Source organism: Rhineura floridana, chromosome 1 (assembly GCF_030035675.1).
Source record: "Rhineura floridana isolate rRhiFlo1 chromosome 1, rRhiFlo1.hap2, whole genome shotgun sequence".
Lineage (NCBI taxonomy): Eukaryota > Metazoa > Chordata > Lepidosauria > Squamata > Rhineuridae > Rhineura > Rhineura floridana.
The window spans coordinates 26,874,112-26,890,763 of NC_084480.1; the positions used below are offsets into that span (position 1 = coordinate 26,874,112).

At 41.9% G+C, this 16,652-nt stretch overlaps 2 protein-coding genes across 3 annotated transcripts in view; one reads left to right on the forward strand and one right to left on the reverse strand.

Moving 5' to 3' along the window:
• Positions 1-733, reverse strand: part of NUP155 (nucleoporin 155) — a 55,067-nt gene extending 54,334 nt beyond the window's left edge. Inside the window, exon 1 of the mRNA XM_061608430.1 lies at positions 457-733. Within this exon, the coding sequence (XP_061464414.1) occupies positions 457-595 (139 nt within the window). The 5' untranslated portion in view covers positions 596-733. The remainder of the gene's footprint in view (positions 1-456) is intronic.
• A 65-nt stretch (positions 734-798) lies between these two features.
• The window catches only part of WDR70 (WD repeat domain 70), a 157,150-nt gene continuing 141,296 nt past the window's right edge, over positions 799-16,652 (forward strand). Inside the window, exons 1-6 of one of the 2 annotated variants that reach the window (XM_061616604.1) lie at positions 799-1,033; positions 2,280-2,441; positions 2,521-2,583; positions 4,664-4,747; positions 6,338-6,446; positions 9,051-9,228. In XM_061616604.1, coding sequence (XP_061472588.1) covers positions 2,417-2,441; positions 2,521-2,583; positions 4,664-4,747; positions 6,338-6,446; positions 9,051-9,228 — 459 coding nt within the window. In that variant the 5' untranslated portion in view covers positions 799-1,033; positions 2,280-2,416. Of the gene's footprint in view, positions 1,034-2,256; positions 2,442-2,520; positions 2,584-4,663; positions 4,748-6,337; positions 6,447-9,050; positions 9,229-16,652 lie in introns of those variants that run through there. The other variant, XM_061616613.1, reaches the window with a different exon arrangement.

Sequence of the window (16,652 nt, forward strand, 5' to 3'; positions counted from 1 at the left end):
ATGTTTTATATAGTCTTAACTTGTTCTAAATATTGTAAGATGTCACAAGACTTTTTAGTCTCAAGGTAATAGCTAATAAATCCTCCAAAAAATAAAGCATTCTTAAGACACTTGGATAACCCAGGCCAACCCACAAATCTATGCCCCTTTTTAATCAGCTTACAGTAGGTTTACATTGCTGGTCACTAATCACTGATCACTACTGCCATAGCACAGAGCAACCTCCCCCGACCTGGAATCCTTCAGATTTTGTGACTCCAGTTCCCAGCAGCCCTGAGTCAGCATGGCCAATGGCCAGGGAACCTGGGAACTGTAGCCCAACCACTTCTGCAGGGCACCAGGTTGGGGAAGGCTTGCATCGAGATAGGCGGCACACACGAGACCCAAGCTACGTTTTTAGGGGGTGGGAGAGAGAGCCCTCAGCAAACCTTTCCCGCCCACGCCGGTTTGGCTCACCGGGCGCCGGCACGGCCAGCAACTCGGAGAGGTCCGGATAGCAGCGGTCTTCTTGGATCTGCCGGTCGATGATACGCCCCGCATTCTCCAGCGCCTCTTGCAGGGCCGGGGCGACCGCCAGGCTGAGAGCGACCGGCATGGCAGAGAAGGCGGCGGAGGTGGCGAAGAAAGCGAAATTTCCCCTTAGAACAGGCGATGCAAGGCCGGGAAGGTGCTATCCCGCTCACTCGCTCGCCCGCCCAATCCCGGCATCCACCGCGCATCTATGACGCAACGGATGGCCTCATAGAGATAGAAAGGAATAGAGTGATCCTCGTACGTACACAATTTTTGTTTTCCGATAGGAATTGGAGAAACATACAGTCACCGCCACACACACACCCGCAATATTTGGGACCTGCAGGACTCAAGAGGGATTTTGCATTGCCAGGGAATGTTTGAGCCTCCACTCCACCCCCGCCCTGGTGTGCGTGTGTGTTAAGAAGTGCATTCCTTAACAGTTTGCAGGGCTAACTATGCAACTTCATATTGCTTTACTCGGAACTAAGACTGCAATCCATTACACACTTATCTGAGAGTAAGTACCGTTGAACCCCAATGGAGCTATTTCGGAATAGGCAAGTACTGTTGCAGCCTAAATCCCACTGTGTGTTCAGCAGGGGTTATTCCCACTATGTGACTTTAGACAGAAACTTGGGCTGTAAAACGAGCCATGTCTACCCAGAAGTAAACGCTACTGAATTCAATAGGATTTACATCTGAATATACATGGTTAGGACTGCACTATTAAACTGTCTCACAGACATACATTTTCAGAAGGGTAGCTTGGTGTTAGTATGTTGCACCCAAAACAGCAAAAAATACTTAAAGAGTCCCTTTATGCTATGAAGGCACATGGTAGTTTTATCTTTAAGGTGCCACAAAACTTTTTGTCATTTTATGCTTGCTTGTTTCTCTCGTGACTACAATCAATCATTACCCTGTTTTTAATCTGCTTTTGTTTTATCCTGCTCAAGTGTTCAAGGGTTTACATCAGTTTTAAAACCGCAACATAAACTCCAAAAAGAAAAACGAAGAAAATATTATTTTGTAGTCTCGATGTTTTTGGAGAAAGCCGAGCAAGAAATAAGCATCCTAAATAAAAATAAATAAATAAACAGCCCTGAAACTCTGAAAAGGGTGGGGAGGAATGCTTTCCTTTATTCATTCAGAAGAAAATGCAGTTTATTTCAACGGAGCACACTTTTTACAGCCTAATCCTATGCATGTTTACTCAGAAATCCAACTAAATTAATTGAGGCTTGCTTCTAAGAAAGTGTGCGTTACTGCATAGGACTGTATACTTGAGAGTATTGTTATGTGCCTTCAAGTCGATTACGATTTATGGCGACTCTATGAATCAGTGACCTCCAAGAGCATCTGTCATGAACTACCCTGTTCAGATCTTGTAAGTTCAGGTCTGTGGCTTCCTTTATGGAATCACTTTATGGAGTATTGAGGTTTATGTTATTCTTATTTTCAGAGACGGTTTTAAATGTGATGTGAAATCCTGAGTCCTTTGGTAGGAAGAACAAAGTCCCATTGATTTCAGTGAAGCTTAGTCCCGAATACATGTGCATCACTGTATAGTACTGCAGACATGCAGCGCAAAACTAGGCATATCTACTCAGAAGTAAATCCCCAGCAAGCCTCACTGAACTTATACATAGAATTGCTCTGTGAATACCATAGGGTTGCAACCCTAAAGCTGGAATCAGCAGTAGCTTGATTATGAACCCAGCAAGGCTTTGGCAGTTTTCAACTCTCCCACCCCCGGCCACTAGGAGTCTCACCCTCGGCCGCTAGGAGTCTCACCCTGGCAGTCAGAGACCGGAAGAGGCTCCGTCTTGCTCAGCATCGACTTCCTGGTGGTAGAGCTAGGTGCTTCTGTTGTAGTTTCTTCAGCTGCTGCACTCTTGGGATGGATCAGCCAGGAATCGAGAACGGTGAGTGGCAGGCTGGGAGGTTCTCCTTAGAGGGTTTGCTCGTCCGGAGAAAGCTCTGAATGTTCTTGTTTCTTTATAGATGCCGAACCGGCGGCTGGACCCGACCCGGAGCTGGCAGCCACGATGGGCTTCTCAGGTTTTGGTGAGTTGGAAGAAGTGGAGGAATCGCGTTCTGGGCTGGGGAGAGGGGGGAACTAAGAGAAGGTTTGACTCTGCTGCATTGTCAGTGCTGGGTAACAGGCTTTTGATGGGAAAGGGCCGTAGCTCAGTGGCAAAGCATCTGTTTTGCACGCAGAAGGCCTCAGGTTCAGTGCCAGGTAGGGCTAGGAGAGACCCCTGTCTGAAATCCTGGACAGTTAGTGGGTAGACAACAATACTGAGCTAGATGGACCAGTGGTCTGACTCAGTATATAAGGCATCTTGCTATGTTTCTCCATTACCATATGGGTCTGTGAATTTGAGGTTGCAATTCTGCACAGGCAGAAGGAGTTCAAGTTTTCACAGATTTGGGCGGATCTTGGTAGCTGGCTGGAACTTGCAACTGTCACCAGTAGTAGAACAGCAAACAAACTTGGATGAGGGTCAGGATCTTGTCTCTGACATTGTGCAGAGATTCAGAGATAGCCAGAAGTTGCAGGAAGTCTTCCTGAAGTGCCTCTAAAACCCTGCATGATGTTGAGGATTGAATATCTAGCTCTATCCTGATGGGATATATCTCTGCAGTTCTGCAGAGCTTCAGAGACACTTTGAATCAATGAGATTTCTTGCTGCTGAATGTCTCTGAAGCTCAACCCAAAGTCAAAGCTTCCTCCTCTCAAGTTATGCTGGAGCAGCTGATTATAAAATTTTTAAAAAATCATTTGCCTCCCAGTGACCTGGAAAGTGTGGTTATGGCCTTCTGTTTGTATGCACAAGGTTCCTTTCTGAGGAGGTGGGATAAACTGTCCCTCCTTGTCCTTCCGCTTCTCAAAATGTTCCTCTTTATGGCTGTGCAAGTTGTACTGAAACACGCACAGCACAGTTACTAACAGATAAGTACCTACCCTGCTTTCTAAACAGCTGATCAGTACCCAGTGAAGTGCTTCACAAACTCAGCAACTGCTTCTTAAGAAAAGCTGAGGTAGATCAGCTGGGTGGGAATAGTTGTGTTTCAGGTAGATGGCCTACTCATGAGTAAGCATCCTGAGGTTCTAAGAAAAGAGGAGCCTGTCATTCTGCTGTTTAGCCCAGTTAGAGAACTTTTTTTTAGTTTCCCCCACATTTTAAACTGTCTGCCAATGTTTCACAGATATGTTCAGTCTGCATGCTTACCTCTCTTTTCAGTGGCTGTTTTGTAGAACCGGACTCCACAACTTTAAAACTTTATTTTCGGGAGAACTTTAGAATAACAGTCTTATATCTGTGGGGTGTACCATTATAAATAAGTATCTACTGTATATGTATATATTTTCGCTAATCTTCCTGCTGTGCTGGATATAATGGTGGGAATTGCACAACTGAGTTGCGTGTGTCTGGCGGGGAGGTTCTTGCTTTTATTGACATTGCAAGGTATATAGAGGTTTGTTAATTGTTTTAAGAGCATCTAGTGTTCTGCTTTTAGAGCATCTTCTGGTTATCTTTTCAGCTTTGAACCAGAGCCAGAAAAACTCTTCAGCAGCAGAAGCTGTCATTCTGTAGGTTTACCATCTTGTAACTTCAGTATCTTGTGGGTATCAAAACATAAGCAAGAACTGAGAGCTCTGTTAAAGTTTTTGTGTCCTACCTGTTTGATCATGAACAGGCTGTTACAAAATATGGAATAAGCTTATTAGGAAGCATCAGAGCTTGGAAAAGTTACTTTTTTGAACTACAGCTCCCATCAGCCCAATCCAGTGGCCATGCTGGCTGGGGCTGATGGGAGTTGTAGTTTAAAAAAGTAACTTTTCCAAGTTCTGGGAAGCATTATCCTCCATGCACAGCTTGTGGACTTCTGGGAGGTATCTGGTTGGCCACTGTGGAAAACAAGGATGCTGGTATAGATGGTCTTACCCAGCAAGGTTTTTCTTATGTTCTTAAGAGTCAGTTATTGCATATGATTATTTTATCATTGCAACGCATTCAGTTCTCACTGATTTTCCTGCTCTCTTTTGTATTTTGATAAATTGCTCAGGAAAATTCCCCTCCTCCTTTTGTGTAAACTAACTTCTTGGGAAATTTTTCTTTCTCTCTCTCATATCACCTAGGAAAGAAAGCTCGAACATTTGACTTCAACGCAATGTTTGAACAAACTCGAAGAACTGCTGTGGAAAGAAGTCGGAAGATTCTGGGTAAGAGAGGCTGTTTCATATCAGGGCTATTTCATTTATTTGATTTACATCCCGCTCTGTCCCAGAGTAGCTTATGGCAGATTTTCTTCAGTGTTAATAGTTCTGTCCTGTAGGGGCTCACAGTGTAAGGCAGTGAAATGTTTTGGAGGATGAAAAGGCTGAATGAAAAGAAACATGATGCTGTAAACATAACATCTATTTGATTAAAAACCAAAACACCCATAACTTACGACTCCAAAATACCATCCATGAGGTAATCCTTTTTACAGGCACCTTAATGCTAAGTGCCTACTTGTTAAAGAGGTGCTGCAACGTGAAAAAAGGGAAGGGTGGTGTTTTCTTTGAATCTCCCCCGGGAGGTAGAGTGATCTGCTCTCCCAGATCCCAGAATGCTCCTCCTCCTGCAGCAGCAGCAGCAGCGCTCAGTGGCAGTCTTTGGAAAAGGTGCTAGCACCCATGTTCTTCTAGCTGGTGGCAGAGGCCGGAGATCTTTTCACTAATTTCTGTGGGCCCAGGGTAATGTCATGTTAAGCACGTGCTGACAATGGCCTGTTTTCCTCCTTTTTCAAAAAGTAGCCGTAGGACTTTTAGAGGCCAATATCTGCTTCAGGGTGTGATTTTTCATTAGGAAAAGAGTGTAGAGAGGAAAGGGTTAGCCTATAGATTGTTTTCTGTGGTTGTTTTATGTAAAAGGAGAAGTTGTAAGCACATCTCTAAAACACATGCTTAACATAAGATGTGTGTTTTAAAAGTGGCCATTTCCTCCCTCTGTGTTAACTTTACCTACCAAAAATGAACTGAACTGAAAACATTCTAAACGATGTACTCTTTGTCAGTTTCCACAGTGAAGGGATAGACTGAATAACTTACATTTCTGATCAAAATGAATTAAATCTGAGCAGAATTAAAGGCTTGTCAATACTTTGAAGGGTTGGTATTATTGTGGCCCAGTTCTAAAAATGGAGGGGTAGCCCATTTAATTCATAGGCTTTTTAAAATGGAAAATGAAAAAGACAAAAGATGGAGGATGTGATATCAAATTATGGCATAGTACTTGTGTGTCTGACTTCCACTCACGCAGTTGGGATTTCTCTTCCCCCTGCAGCCCTCCATAAGCATCCTTTCAAACTGATGTAGGGGCATGGATGGCTTCAGAGGAAAGGAAAAGGAAGTCCTGTTACATTTGCTGACATGACATTGGATCTTGCCCAGGAACTATAGAAAGTCTCCCCCCCCCCCCCGTGGAGCTGACCTCTTAAAGCTGGTGAGGAACCTGTGGCCTTCCAGATGTTGTTGGACTCCAACTCCCTCAGACCCAGCCAGCATGGCCAACAATCAGGGATGATGGGAAATGGGGTCCAGCAGCATCTGGAATGCCAAAGGTTCCCCATTCCTGTCTTAATGGGATATTAGTGGACACCATGAAAACTATAATATTTTGGTCCCTGGCAGTTTGATCTTAAGTGTTATAAGATTTTAAAAATATGATATATCATCATTCCAGACATCTGAAAACACAAATTAAGGCTTCAGAGCAGGCACCAAATCTCTCCTCCGCCCCAAACCATTTTTTGTACTTTTTTTATTCAGAAGAACGTGAGAAAAAGGCAGCTGATAAAGAAAAAGAACTGGGAAGCCAACATGAAGGTATTAATTCATCAGCCACACCTTCACATCCAACAGTGAGAACATCTTCTAAGTAAGTAGAAGTAATAGAAATATTTGGTCCTCCTAACGTGCTTATGATTCTAGATCTTTTGGTAAAACAGACGCACTCTTCATTCAAGGTGGCATTACACTATAAGCCATATTACTTAACTGATGTTTAGAGTTAGGTGGTACACTTTCCAAGAACTGTTTTATTTGGTTTTCCAGTGTTTCTTATGCCTGGATGTTCTCTGTGCAGGCAGCAGTAGTTCTTGCTGGCAGTGAAAGAAAAAAGGCTGCAATCTTATGTGCACTTACTATTAAACACAGTGGGAATTTCTTGAGTAACAGCACAAACTTATGCATGTATGGTTTTTCTGTACGTCGCTCAGAGTGACTGGACAACCAGCCAGATGGGCAACTAACAAATCTAATAAATAAATAAATAAATGTCTACCGGAGAGTAAGTTCCATTAAATTCAATCAGACATATTCCCAGGTGAAGGTGTATAGGATTACACCATAAATCTGCTTAGAATTGGGGCGTGAAATTTTAGATTTTAAGAGGGTGTTTTGTTTGTTAAAATTTATATCCTTCCTTTCCATGAGAATGTGCCCAAGGCAGCTAACAAAAATTTAAACTAATACAAAAAAATGTCCTGAAAATTAACAGTAAAACAGGTATTCAGATAGGGTGTTTTTTTTCCCTTAATATTTAAAAAGCCCAGTTGCTACCATTTGTTCCGCTGCCCTTCCAGTATGGCACCCCTTCCTGTAATTTAGGATGTATCTGTGTTAGAATTGCTTTTAATGTGTCTTTTAATATCTTTAACCCTTTTTAAAGATGTTTTTAAAGTTTTTTTTAATGTTTTTAACGTTGTTTTGTTTTAATGTATTTTAAGTTCTTTTTATGATGTTTTAAAGTATTTTTAGTGTTTCTGTTTGCCGCCCTGGGCTCCTGCTGGAAGGAAGAGCGAGGTATAAATAAAATAATAAATAGATAAAAATAAATAAATGTATTTGCAAACATCCTAGCTTGGCCACTGTGGTCCTGGCATTGATAACCTCAAGACTGGACAACTGCATTGTGCTCTTATCTGGGGCTTTCCTTGGACTTAGTCTGGAAGCTGCAGCTGGTGCAGAATGCAAGAGTTAAGTTGTTGGCTGGGACATCCTGTTGATACCATAGAACACCTCTGCTAAGGGAGCTGCACTGGCTGCCAGTATTCTGTTGGGTACAGTTCAAAATTTTCATTTTAGCATTTAAAACCCCAAACAACTTGGGGCCAAGTTACATAAGGGACTGCCTTGCCTCATATATCTCTGCCTGGCAACTGCGCTCCGCAGATGGTGCATTGCCAAGAAAGCCACATGCCCCAGAGATGCACTTAGTATGGAGTAGAAACCAGACTTTTAGTGTTGCAGCTCTGCTCCAGCCCTCTGGAATCACTTGCTAAGTGAAGTCAGGCAAGCATCTAGCTTTTTGATAGTGGCTATTGAAGTGTGATAGCCCAGTTGGTTTATGGAATAGTAACTATAATTGCGGTTTTTTAGTTTTCTGAGTTTGTAATCTTGTGTGTTCTTATATTTTATCTTGTTTATTTTATTGTGTGCTGTTTCAATAACTTGAAGGGGTTTAGAAATCTGCAAATGAATAAATGGGAACAGCCAGCTTCATCAGAATGTGTTTGGGGTGTGTGCTCCAAGCTAAGTTTGTGAATGGCTGGATTTCCCCTTTGGTACTATGTGGCTTCTCCTCTAGGCCTTGCATCACTGGTTGGCATAATTGGATGTTTTCAGGACTCACAACCAGCCAGAGCTTCCTGCTGCTGCCCCTCCTGGCTGCTTATCCTTTGTCTGCCCTGTCCCCAAGCAGCAACAGTGGTGGTGGTGGGGGGGGGAAGCAGCAGCAACAACAACAGCTGCTGCCCTGCACACTCACTCGTCCTTGGCCAGTGCCACAGAATCAGCAACTGAGCAGTGGTTGCTGCTCCAATTCCTCTTCCTTGCAACCACTCCCTCACTCATTCTCTTCATCACCGTGGCAGAGAGTGAGGAAGACGAGCCGCTGTCACCACACACTTCTCTGCTTGCATCAGTTGATGCTGGGCCTTTGGGGGGGAGTCCAACTGAGGGCATCTTGCCAGCAAGGCCCTCAAAACCTGCAGCTCTCACACTGTTCTACCCCTGGCAGTAAAAAAGTGTGAGGCAGGGGAACTACCACTCAGAGACAGTTGTCTCTCATTTCCCCACAAGCTAGTCTTCCTGCACCCATTGTGGTTTGTACTGTTGACACTGGTGCTGGCAAGATCAAGGCCAGGGGTCACTACAGTTGAGACAGACGGACACTATCACACACCTTGCAATGTCCAAACAAAAATCCCCTTTCTCACAAACTCTGCCATCTTGGGGGAAGCTCAGCAGTAGAGCCTCTGCCTCTCATGCAGAAGGTCTCAGGCTCAATCCTTGGCATCTCTGGGTAGGGCTGATTATGAACCCTGTTGGAAACCCTGGAGAACCAGTGCTAGTTAGTGTAGATCAGCACACTTTAACCTTGGGCCACCTGATGTTGGACTACAACTCCCATCATCCCTGACAACTAGCTAAACTGAAAAAGATGCCTGCCATTGCTCATCTTATAATTCTTTTCACTTAGAGATTCAGCTAGTAGTGAAAGTGATGACAGTTCGGATGAAGAACTGATTGATCCCCCTTTGCCACCCCATGGGTCTGTGGAAGATCTCGATGATGAACTCATTGGCCCTCCGCTTCCTCCTGGATACAAGGGTAGTGACGAGGAGGAGGAGGATGAGAATATCCAGGAAGAAGATGAGGTCAGTTTTTATCCTCTCCATGTTTCTGCTGTGTTCTGTTTAATATTTATTTGTTGCATTTTTCTCCTGGTCTTTCTCCAAGATGCAAAGAGTGGCTTCCATGCTTGTGCCCACTCCATTTTATCAATACAACAACTCTGTGAGATAGGTTAGGGCATTCTATGATTCTGTGAACATCCAGAAGGCCACAGGCTTCTCTCCCCTCCTCTAGATGGTGCTGTAGATCTATGTTGGGATGTAGGGGTTTATCTCAGTGTTCTGTTTCAAAGGTCTGGAGCAGTTAGTTCTTTGTGGTTATTGTTTTGGACTCTTAAGTTCACTTTTATTTCCATATGCTTCATTACAATATCCATAGTATCATAACAATTTCTTCAAACCACAGATCAGAGTTTTTAAAAGATAAATGTTTGCTTTTTTAGAGACCACTGGTTATAGTTTAAGTATTTAGTAGATATACACTGGTTGTAAACTGGTCAGTGATAACATTCAAATTAAGAATATTTTTGCTTATCTGTGGAGCTTATAAGAGAATATATTTGGGATGAGGTAGGTAGGTTTCTCTTGTGGAGCAGTATCTTAATATTGTTGAAACTTCAGTTGAAGCAACCTGAAACACACTATAATTATTTAGTTAATTTTGCATTTGTTCTCCAATACTTTAATACACGTATATTGTTTATAGATGGATCAAGTGTCCTTTTTCTTTTTTCTGTGTTTTTTCCCCTGGATTGTAGTTCACAAAACATTCTCAGATGAGTGCAGGTTTTTGAGCACTTAAGGTATGGGTAAATGTCTGCAGTCTTCATTAACAGCTATATAGAGTAATGTGTGTATTTTTTAAAAAAATAGTAGGAATGCAAAAACATGACAAGCAAAAAGTAACATTTTTAGCTTCCTATCACAAATCATACCAAATTACTTTCTCAAAGAAACTCAGCAGTTGTAAAGCTAAGATTCATTATTTTAAAATCACTTTTATAAGACTATTACTTCGTTTAATCACATCTAAACCTTTGAATTTGAACCCCAGTGGGTATTCTGAGTGACATTCTAAAATGTTAGTGTTATTTAATATTTTTTGCCCCATTTTTGTAAATAGTTTTTGTGAGGATTTGTTGATGACACCTTGTTTATACTATGTTGGTATTGTAGAAATAAATGTTTGGAGATGCTGAATGCAATGAAGCCTTAACGGGGTAGCCATTCATTTACTTGTATTTGTAATGCTTTAGAGCAGTGATTCCCAAACTTTCAACATGCGCGTACCCCTTTTGAGACATTGATTTTACCGGCGTACTCAACTTTCACAAAAATAATTGGGAGAGGGGTAAGGTATTATAACATATTCGTAATTCCTATAATTTTATATGAAATGTTTGTAAAAAAATAAATACAAAGTAAGTAATAAACATTTTAATAATAGAAATAATATTTATATAACAAATTTATATAACGAGCTAGAAATTTAGGGGTTTTTTTAAATTGAAGCTGAGAGTCCGGAGATTAAGGTAAGTTATCTGGAGACCCAGAGAGGACCCCCCCAAAACCGGAAACTCCAACCGAAAATCATGCAGCAGGTTTGCAGAAGCAGTGCTTGCCTGGGCTGGAGGTTTGAATCTCCCGCTCTTTGGCTGCAGAGCGGTTTTTCCCCCATCCTGCCTGGGAAGCCACTCAGGCACGCAGCCCAAGAGCAGGCAGGGGATTCAAACCTCCCACCTAAAATTCACAGCTGATGAGCGGGCAGGCCAGGCAGGATGGGGGAAAAAAACGCTCTGCAGCCGAAGAGCGGGAGATTCCCCAAGAGGGAAGTGGCTGGCGAGATGGCCGCTGCAGGGCTGTAGAGAAAAAAACCCGCTTCCCGGTGTGAACATTTTTGTAGTTGAGCATACGCATAAATATCTTTGTGGCGCCATCTGTCTGTTTGTAGAAGCTTTTTTTGGTGGCCAAAGTCATTGCGAGGGAGTCCGAGTCTTATGAGAAACTGGAGGGGTGCACGAAAAGACAAGGAATGCATTGAGAGTGAAAGAGACTACCCGTTGAATAACATTGGGATAAACCACTGTTATTATATTGATCTTCCCTCACATGATTGTGTGAGAAACTGGAGAAATCACAAGAACTGTATTTTCTCTTAAAAGAACACACACACACGTTTTTTGCCGCTAAAACCCCATGATAAAGTACCAAAAAAAACCATTTGGCCGCGTACCCCTTGAAATCCTTTCATGTACCACCAGGGGTACGCGTACCACACTTTGGGAAACACTGCTTTAGAGTAGTTGGGTATAATCTGATGCGAAACAGATCAGTGTCTAGGGCAACATTGCTGTTCCCTTTGTGTGTCAGAGGAAAAAATGACTCAGAAGCCACCTTTTTGAGTTTTTTTTTAAAGTCACTGATTCATAACATTAAAAAAAACCCCAAAAGGTCTTTATCCCCATAATAGCCACAAAACTAGTTTTCTTTTGTTCATTTTTACTTCTGGCTGACACATTACATACATTACCTTTACATTGGAGCACCTTTGTTTTATCAGTGCCCCAATATGGAAAATGAGGCTATCACTGTGATGAAATTGGTACTGAAGATGAAGGCTGTGGCTGTCATTTGGTAGTGGTATGTGGATGAATTAGCAGGAAGGGTTGTATAGGTTGGTAAAGAACAGCCAGATACTTTGGCTCAAGATGCAAGGATGTTTGCTGAATTATTTTTATTTTATTTTTTACAATTATTATACATTTCCACTTACAAAGTTCTGTAGGTGGCTTAGAAGATTTCTTTTAAAAACAGCAACTAAAATAATGATTCCAACAGAGAAAGGGAGACTAACAAATAAAATCATCAAGAAACATGACAGGGAAACCCTAAAACTAACAACTTGGCAAGCCATACCCTTGCCAAAAAAGAAAGATCTTCTGCAAGCTCTGTTTTTAGAGTAGTGTTTTATTCTACCCTAATATTGGGTCAATAATAGTTGTTGTTGTTGTTGTTATTTCTCCATGAGAACAAGGTTAAATGGTGTGTCACTAAGCATTTTTCTTTCAAAACAGATTCAAACTCATTTGTCATTGCCATTGTCTCATCCATATCATTTTTGTCAAGAGTTCAGTGAAAAAAGAATTCTGCATCTGTTTACAATCAGCTATGCCCTTTAGATCCTGCAACAATAAGATCAATTCCTATTTTCTTTTGTTCAGAAAAAGTCACCTATTTATTGTAAAATAGGAAGGCAAATGCTTTTCAGGCTGATTGTCTCTGAGGGCTTTTTTGCCGCATTCAGTCGGCTAGCTTGCAGAGTAAAGTTTCTTATGACATTGGGGCCGGGGGCCAGAGTTGGTACTGTACTAGAGGACTAAATGACTGTTTAGAATTATATTAATTTTACTTTGTTACTATCACTATTAAAGCAGTAATAACGCATGCAAAATTACTTTACCGGAGGTGTTATTTTGAGTACTGCTATAGCGTACTAATATACACAGTGAAGTAGAATGTGTATCCTTAGTGTGATCTTTGGATATGCATTTCATTTAAGATATTCCTGAAAGGTTGAAAGAAATATTTATGAGAAAATTGGCATTTGCCCAGAGTGACATTTGTTGTTTGTTGTGGCTTCGAAGTAGAATAAACCTGTTATTGCTCAGTCCTTGACTGAAAGCATGATAAGCTTGGACACAGAAGGATTTGGAAGTAGGACTGGAGTGGAATGGTAGGATTGTCACAGAGAACAGTGACATGGTAACAGAACAAGATTGAAATATTGTTCAGTAGTACCCCAGGTGGGGCCAACAGCTTTGAAGACCTACCAGAGAAAGTGACACTGATTCAGTGAGTACAAGACCCAGGACAAAACTAGGAAGGCAATCAACTCTTCCTAGAGAGTGGAAAAACGTTCAAGGAAGGAAGATGAGAAGCAACATTCAGCTCAAGGGCAGAGCCTGAATCAGCTTGCTGTGCTTGTTCTTTCTCTTTCCCAATCAAGGTTCATGCATTTTATCCTTTCGACATAAGAAGAGGTCTGCCCATCTTTTCCAGCATCCTGTCCTCACAGTGACCATTCAGATGCCTGTGGAAAGCCCACAAGCAAGGCCTGAGTGCAATAGTGCTCTCCCCCAAAACTGTGAGGACATACTCCCTCCGAATGTAGAGGGAGAGCATAGCTATCGTAGCTTGTATTTATTTATTGAATTTATATCCGGCTTTCGTCCCAAAGGACCCAAGGGCAGCAAACATATCAACAAAACAATTTAACACCATTCTGAAAGCATTAGCCAATAGATAGTAGCCATTGATAGCCTTATCCTCCATTAATGTGTCTAATCCTCTTTTAAAGCAATCCAAGTTGGTGACCCTCACTACATCTTGTACGAGCAAGTTCCAGAGTTTAACCTTGTTAACTTTCATCTGTCCTGAATCTTCCAACATTCAGTTTCATTGGATGTCCACAAGTTCTAGTATTATGAGGAAGTGAATAGGGAGAAGTTTTTCTCCCTTCTTCACATCGTGCATCAGCTCATACACTTCTATTCATGTCTTGCCTCAGTCTTCTTTTTTCTAAACTAAAGTATTGGAGAACAGCTGCAAAGCTAAGTACAAAGCCCCAAATGTTGCAGCCTTTCCACATAGAATGTGTCCTTTGACTCTGACAGTGCTTCTTGCTTGTCTGGATACAGGATAGAGAGGGTGTGTGAGGGTGTAGAAGATAAAATTGACATTTGTTGCTTTCCCCACTTTTACATGTGGCCACTGTAAGGTTGCCCAGAAAGGAATGTAGCCCTTGGGCTGAAAATGGTTCCCTTTCCCTGTACTTGAGGATTGTAGCCTTAAAGTGTTGGCGTGAAGCTTGGGCCTCACATATATATGACAGCACTTCCCCTTATATACAGACAGTGCTGGTCATTTAGCCATTTATTTTGTTGTATCACATTACATAAAAATGTGCTGTTATATGACTGTTCATAATATGGGTTAAATATTAATGTTTTGAAGGAAATTTATGGGTGGCATGGGAGAATTACTAATCAAAACAGTAATAGCATTGGAACCAGCTGTGCATGCTCCATCTGAAATTGTCCTCCTTTCCTTCCTGCAGAGTGTTAGGCATTTTTCCAAGTGTTTAAAAATACCTGAGAGAGGTTTTGTGAATGTGCCGTTTAAATCTTTCCACTTAGCTCTGATGTCTTACTTGATGAACTGAAATGGGTTCCTATTGCCAGTTTCTGTCAGGGCTGCAATGCAGAATTGGATTGGTTAAATTAAAACCTTTTGATTTTTTTTAAAGTATCACATGCAGCGGAATTTTAAAATCCTGACCCAGTTTGTACATAATGCTAAGCCAAACTATGGTTTAGCATGAGCAAGAAAACATTCAAGTTCCCAGAACAAAGATTGTGTCCACTGCACAGTGCTCCTCCCCTGGTCTTGCTGCTGCCACGCTACCCAGGGATAAGCAGTGTTTTGGCTTAGTGTTATGTCTGAACCCAAGTTCATGGTTTGTTCTCCCCCTTGGTTACACCTCACGGTTTGTCTGAAGTGAAACAAGTCACAGAGAGCCTGGGCTCACATACTTCCCTCACCCCTCCATTATTGTTACTCACTGTTGTTTGTGAGAATTAATCTCTCAGCTTAACTTCCCCCCCTTTAGTTGGCTGACATCACTTATGTATAACAAAGGCTTGTGCACAGTAAAAGGAACTGAGGGAACATCTCTAATGCAGCCCGGTAACAGTCTTCTTAAAAATGTAGGAAGGAAGCCAGGCCGTAAATCACATGGTCTTCGAAGTCTGTATACTAATGCCCAGAGTATGGGAAACAAACAGGAAGAACTTGGAACTCTTAATACAGGAGAGTAAATACGACTTGATAGGTATATGAAACTTTGCGCGATGACTCCCATGACTGGAATAGAGCGACTGAAGGATATAACTTGTTCAAAAAGGACAGAAGGAATAGAAAGGGAGGCAGAGTGGTGCTATATGTTAAAAATATATATCCCTGCACAGAAATTCAGGAAGATGAGCTTGGTAGCTCCACTGAGAGTATCTGGATTAAAATTAATGGGGCATAAAAGGAACTTGTTGGTTGGTGTCTACTACTGACCACCCAATCAAGAAGACAAGGATGAAACTTTTGCAAAGCAAATTGCCAATGTTTCGAGGAGGCATGATGTAGTAGTAATGGGGAACTTCAGTTACCCCGATATCTGTTGGGAGACAAATTCTGCCAAACATGGTCCCTCCAAGGTATTCCTGACTTGTGTGGGAGATAACTTTCTCCTACAGAAAGTGGAGGAAGCAACTAGAGAATCAACTATCCTTGACTTGATTCTAACCAAGAGAGATGACTGGTGGCTGAAGTGGCAGTTATGGGAACTCTGGGGGAAAGTGACCATGTTATACTAGAGTTCTTGATTTTAAAGGAAGCAGAAGCTGAGAGTAGCTATAAGCGTATCCTGGACTTCCAGAAAGACGATTTTAATTAATTAATTCAGTTTATATCCTGTCCTTTCTCCCAGAACAATGGTAAGTAAGGTTCCATGGCAAGCGACCCTAATGAGAAAAGGAGTCTAAGGTGGATGGGAGTTTCTAAAAGAGGAAATTCTAAAGCAAACAATTCCATCAAGAAAAAAGGGGGAAGACAGCAGAAGAAGCCAATGTGGCTTCACAGAAAGCTTGGGTATGACCTAAAACAAAAAAGGACACATACAGGAAGTGAAAGGAAGGCCAGACCACAAAGGAAGAGTACAGACAGGTAGTATGGAATTGCAGGGATGGTGTCAGGAAAACTAAAGCTGAGAATGAACTGAGGTTGGCGAGAGATGCCAAAAGCAACAAAAAAAGCTTTTTTTTAGGTACATCCATAGTAAAAGACAAAGAAAATAAATGGTGGTACAGCTACTCAATGAGGATGGCAAAATGATAACACATGATAAAGAAAAGACAGAAGTACTCAATTCCTTCTTTCAAAAAGGGTCTATGACCCTCCTGGGAAACATGAAGTTGAAGGGGCAGGATTGCAGCTTGAAATTGATAGACAAATGGTCAAAGAATCACTCTGAATGAGTTCAAATCTGCAGAGCCCAACAAAATGTATCCTAAAGTATTGCAGGAACTGGCTAAAGAACTCTCAGAAACACTGTTTATTATCTTTGTGGAGAATGGGTGAAGTGCTGGATAACTGCAGGAGGGCTAATGTTGTCACTATCTTCAAAAAGGCCAAAAAGGAGGAACCTGGGAATGAGTGGGGAACCGCAGGGGTCGGTCCTGGGCCCAGTGCTCTTCAACATTTTTATTAATGACTTGGATGAGGACGTGCAGGGAATGCTTATCAAATTTGCAGATGATACAAAACTGGGAGGGATAGTTAGTACCTTGGAAGACAGAAACAAAATTCAAAGGGATCTTGATAGGCTGGAGTATTAGGAT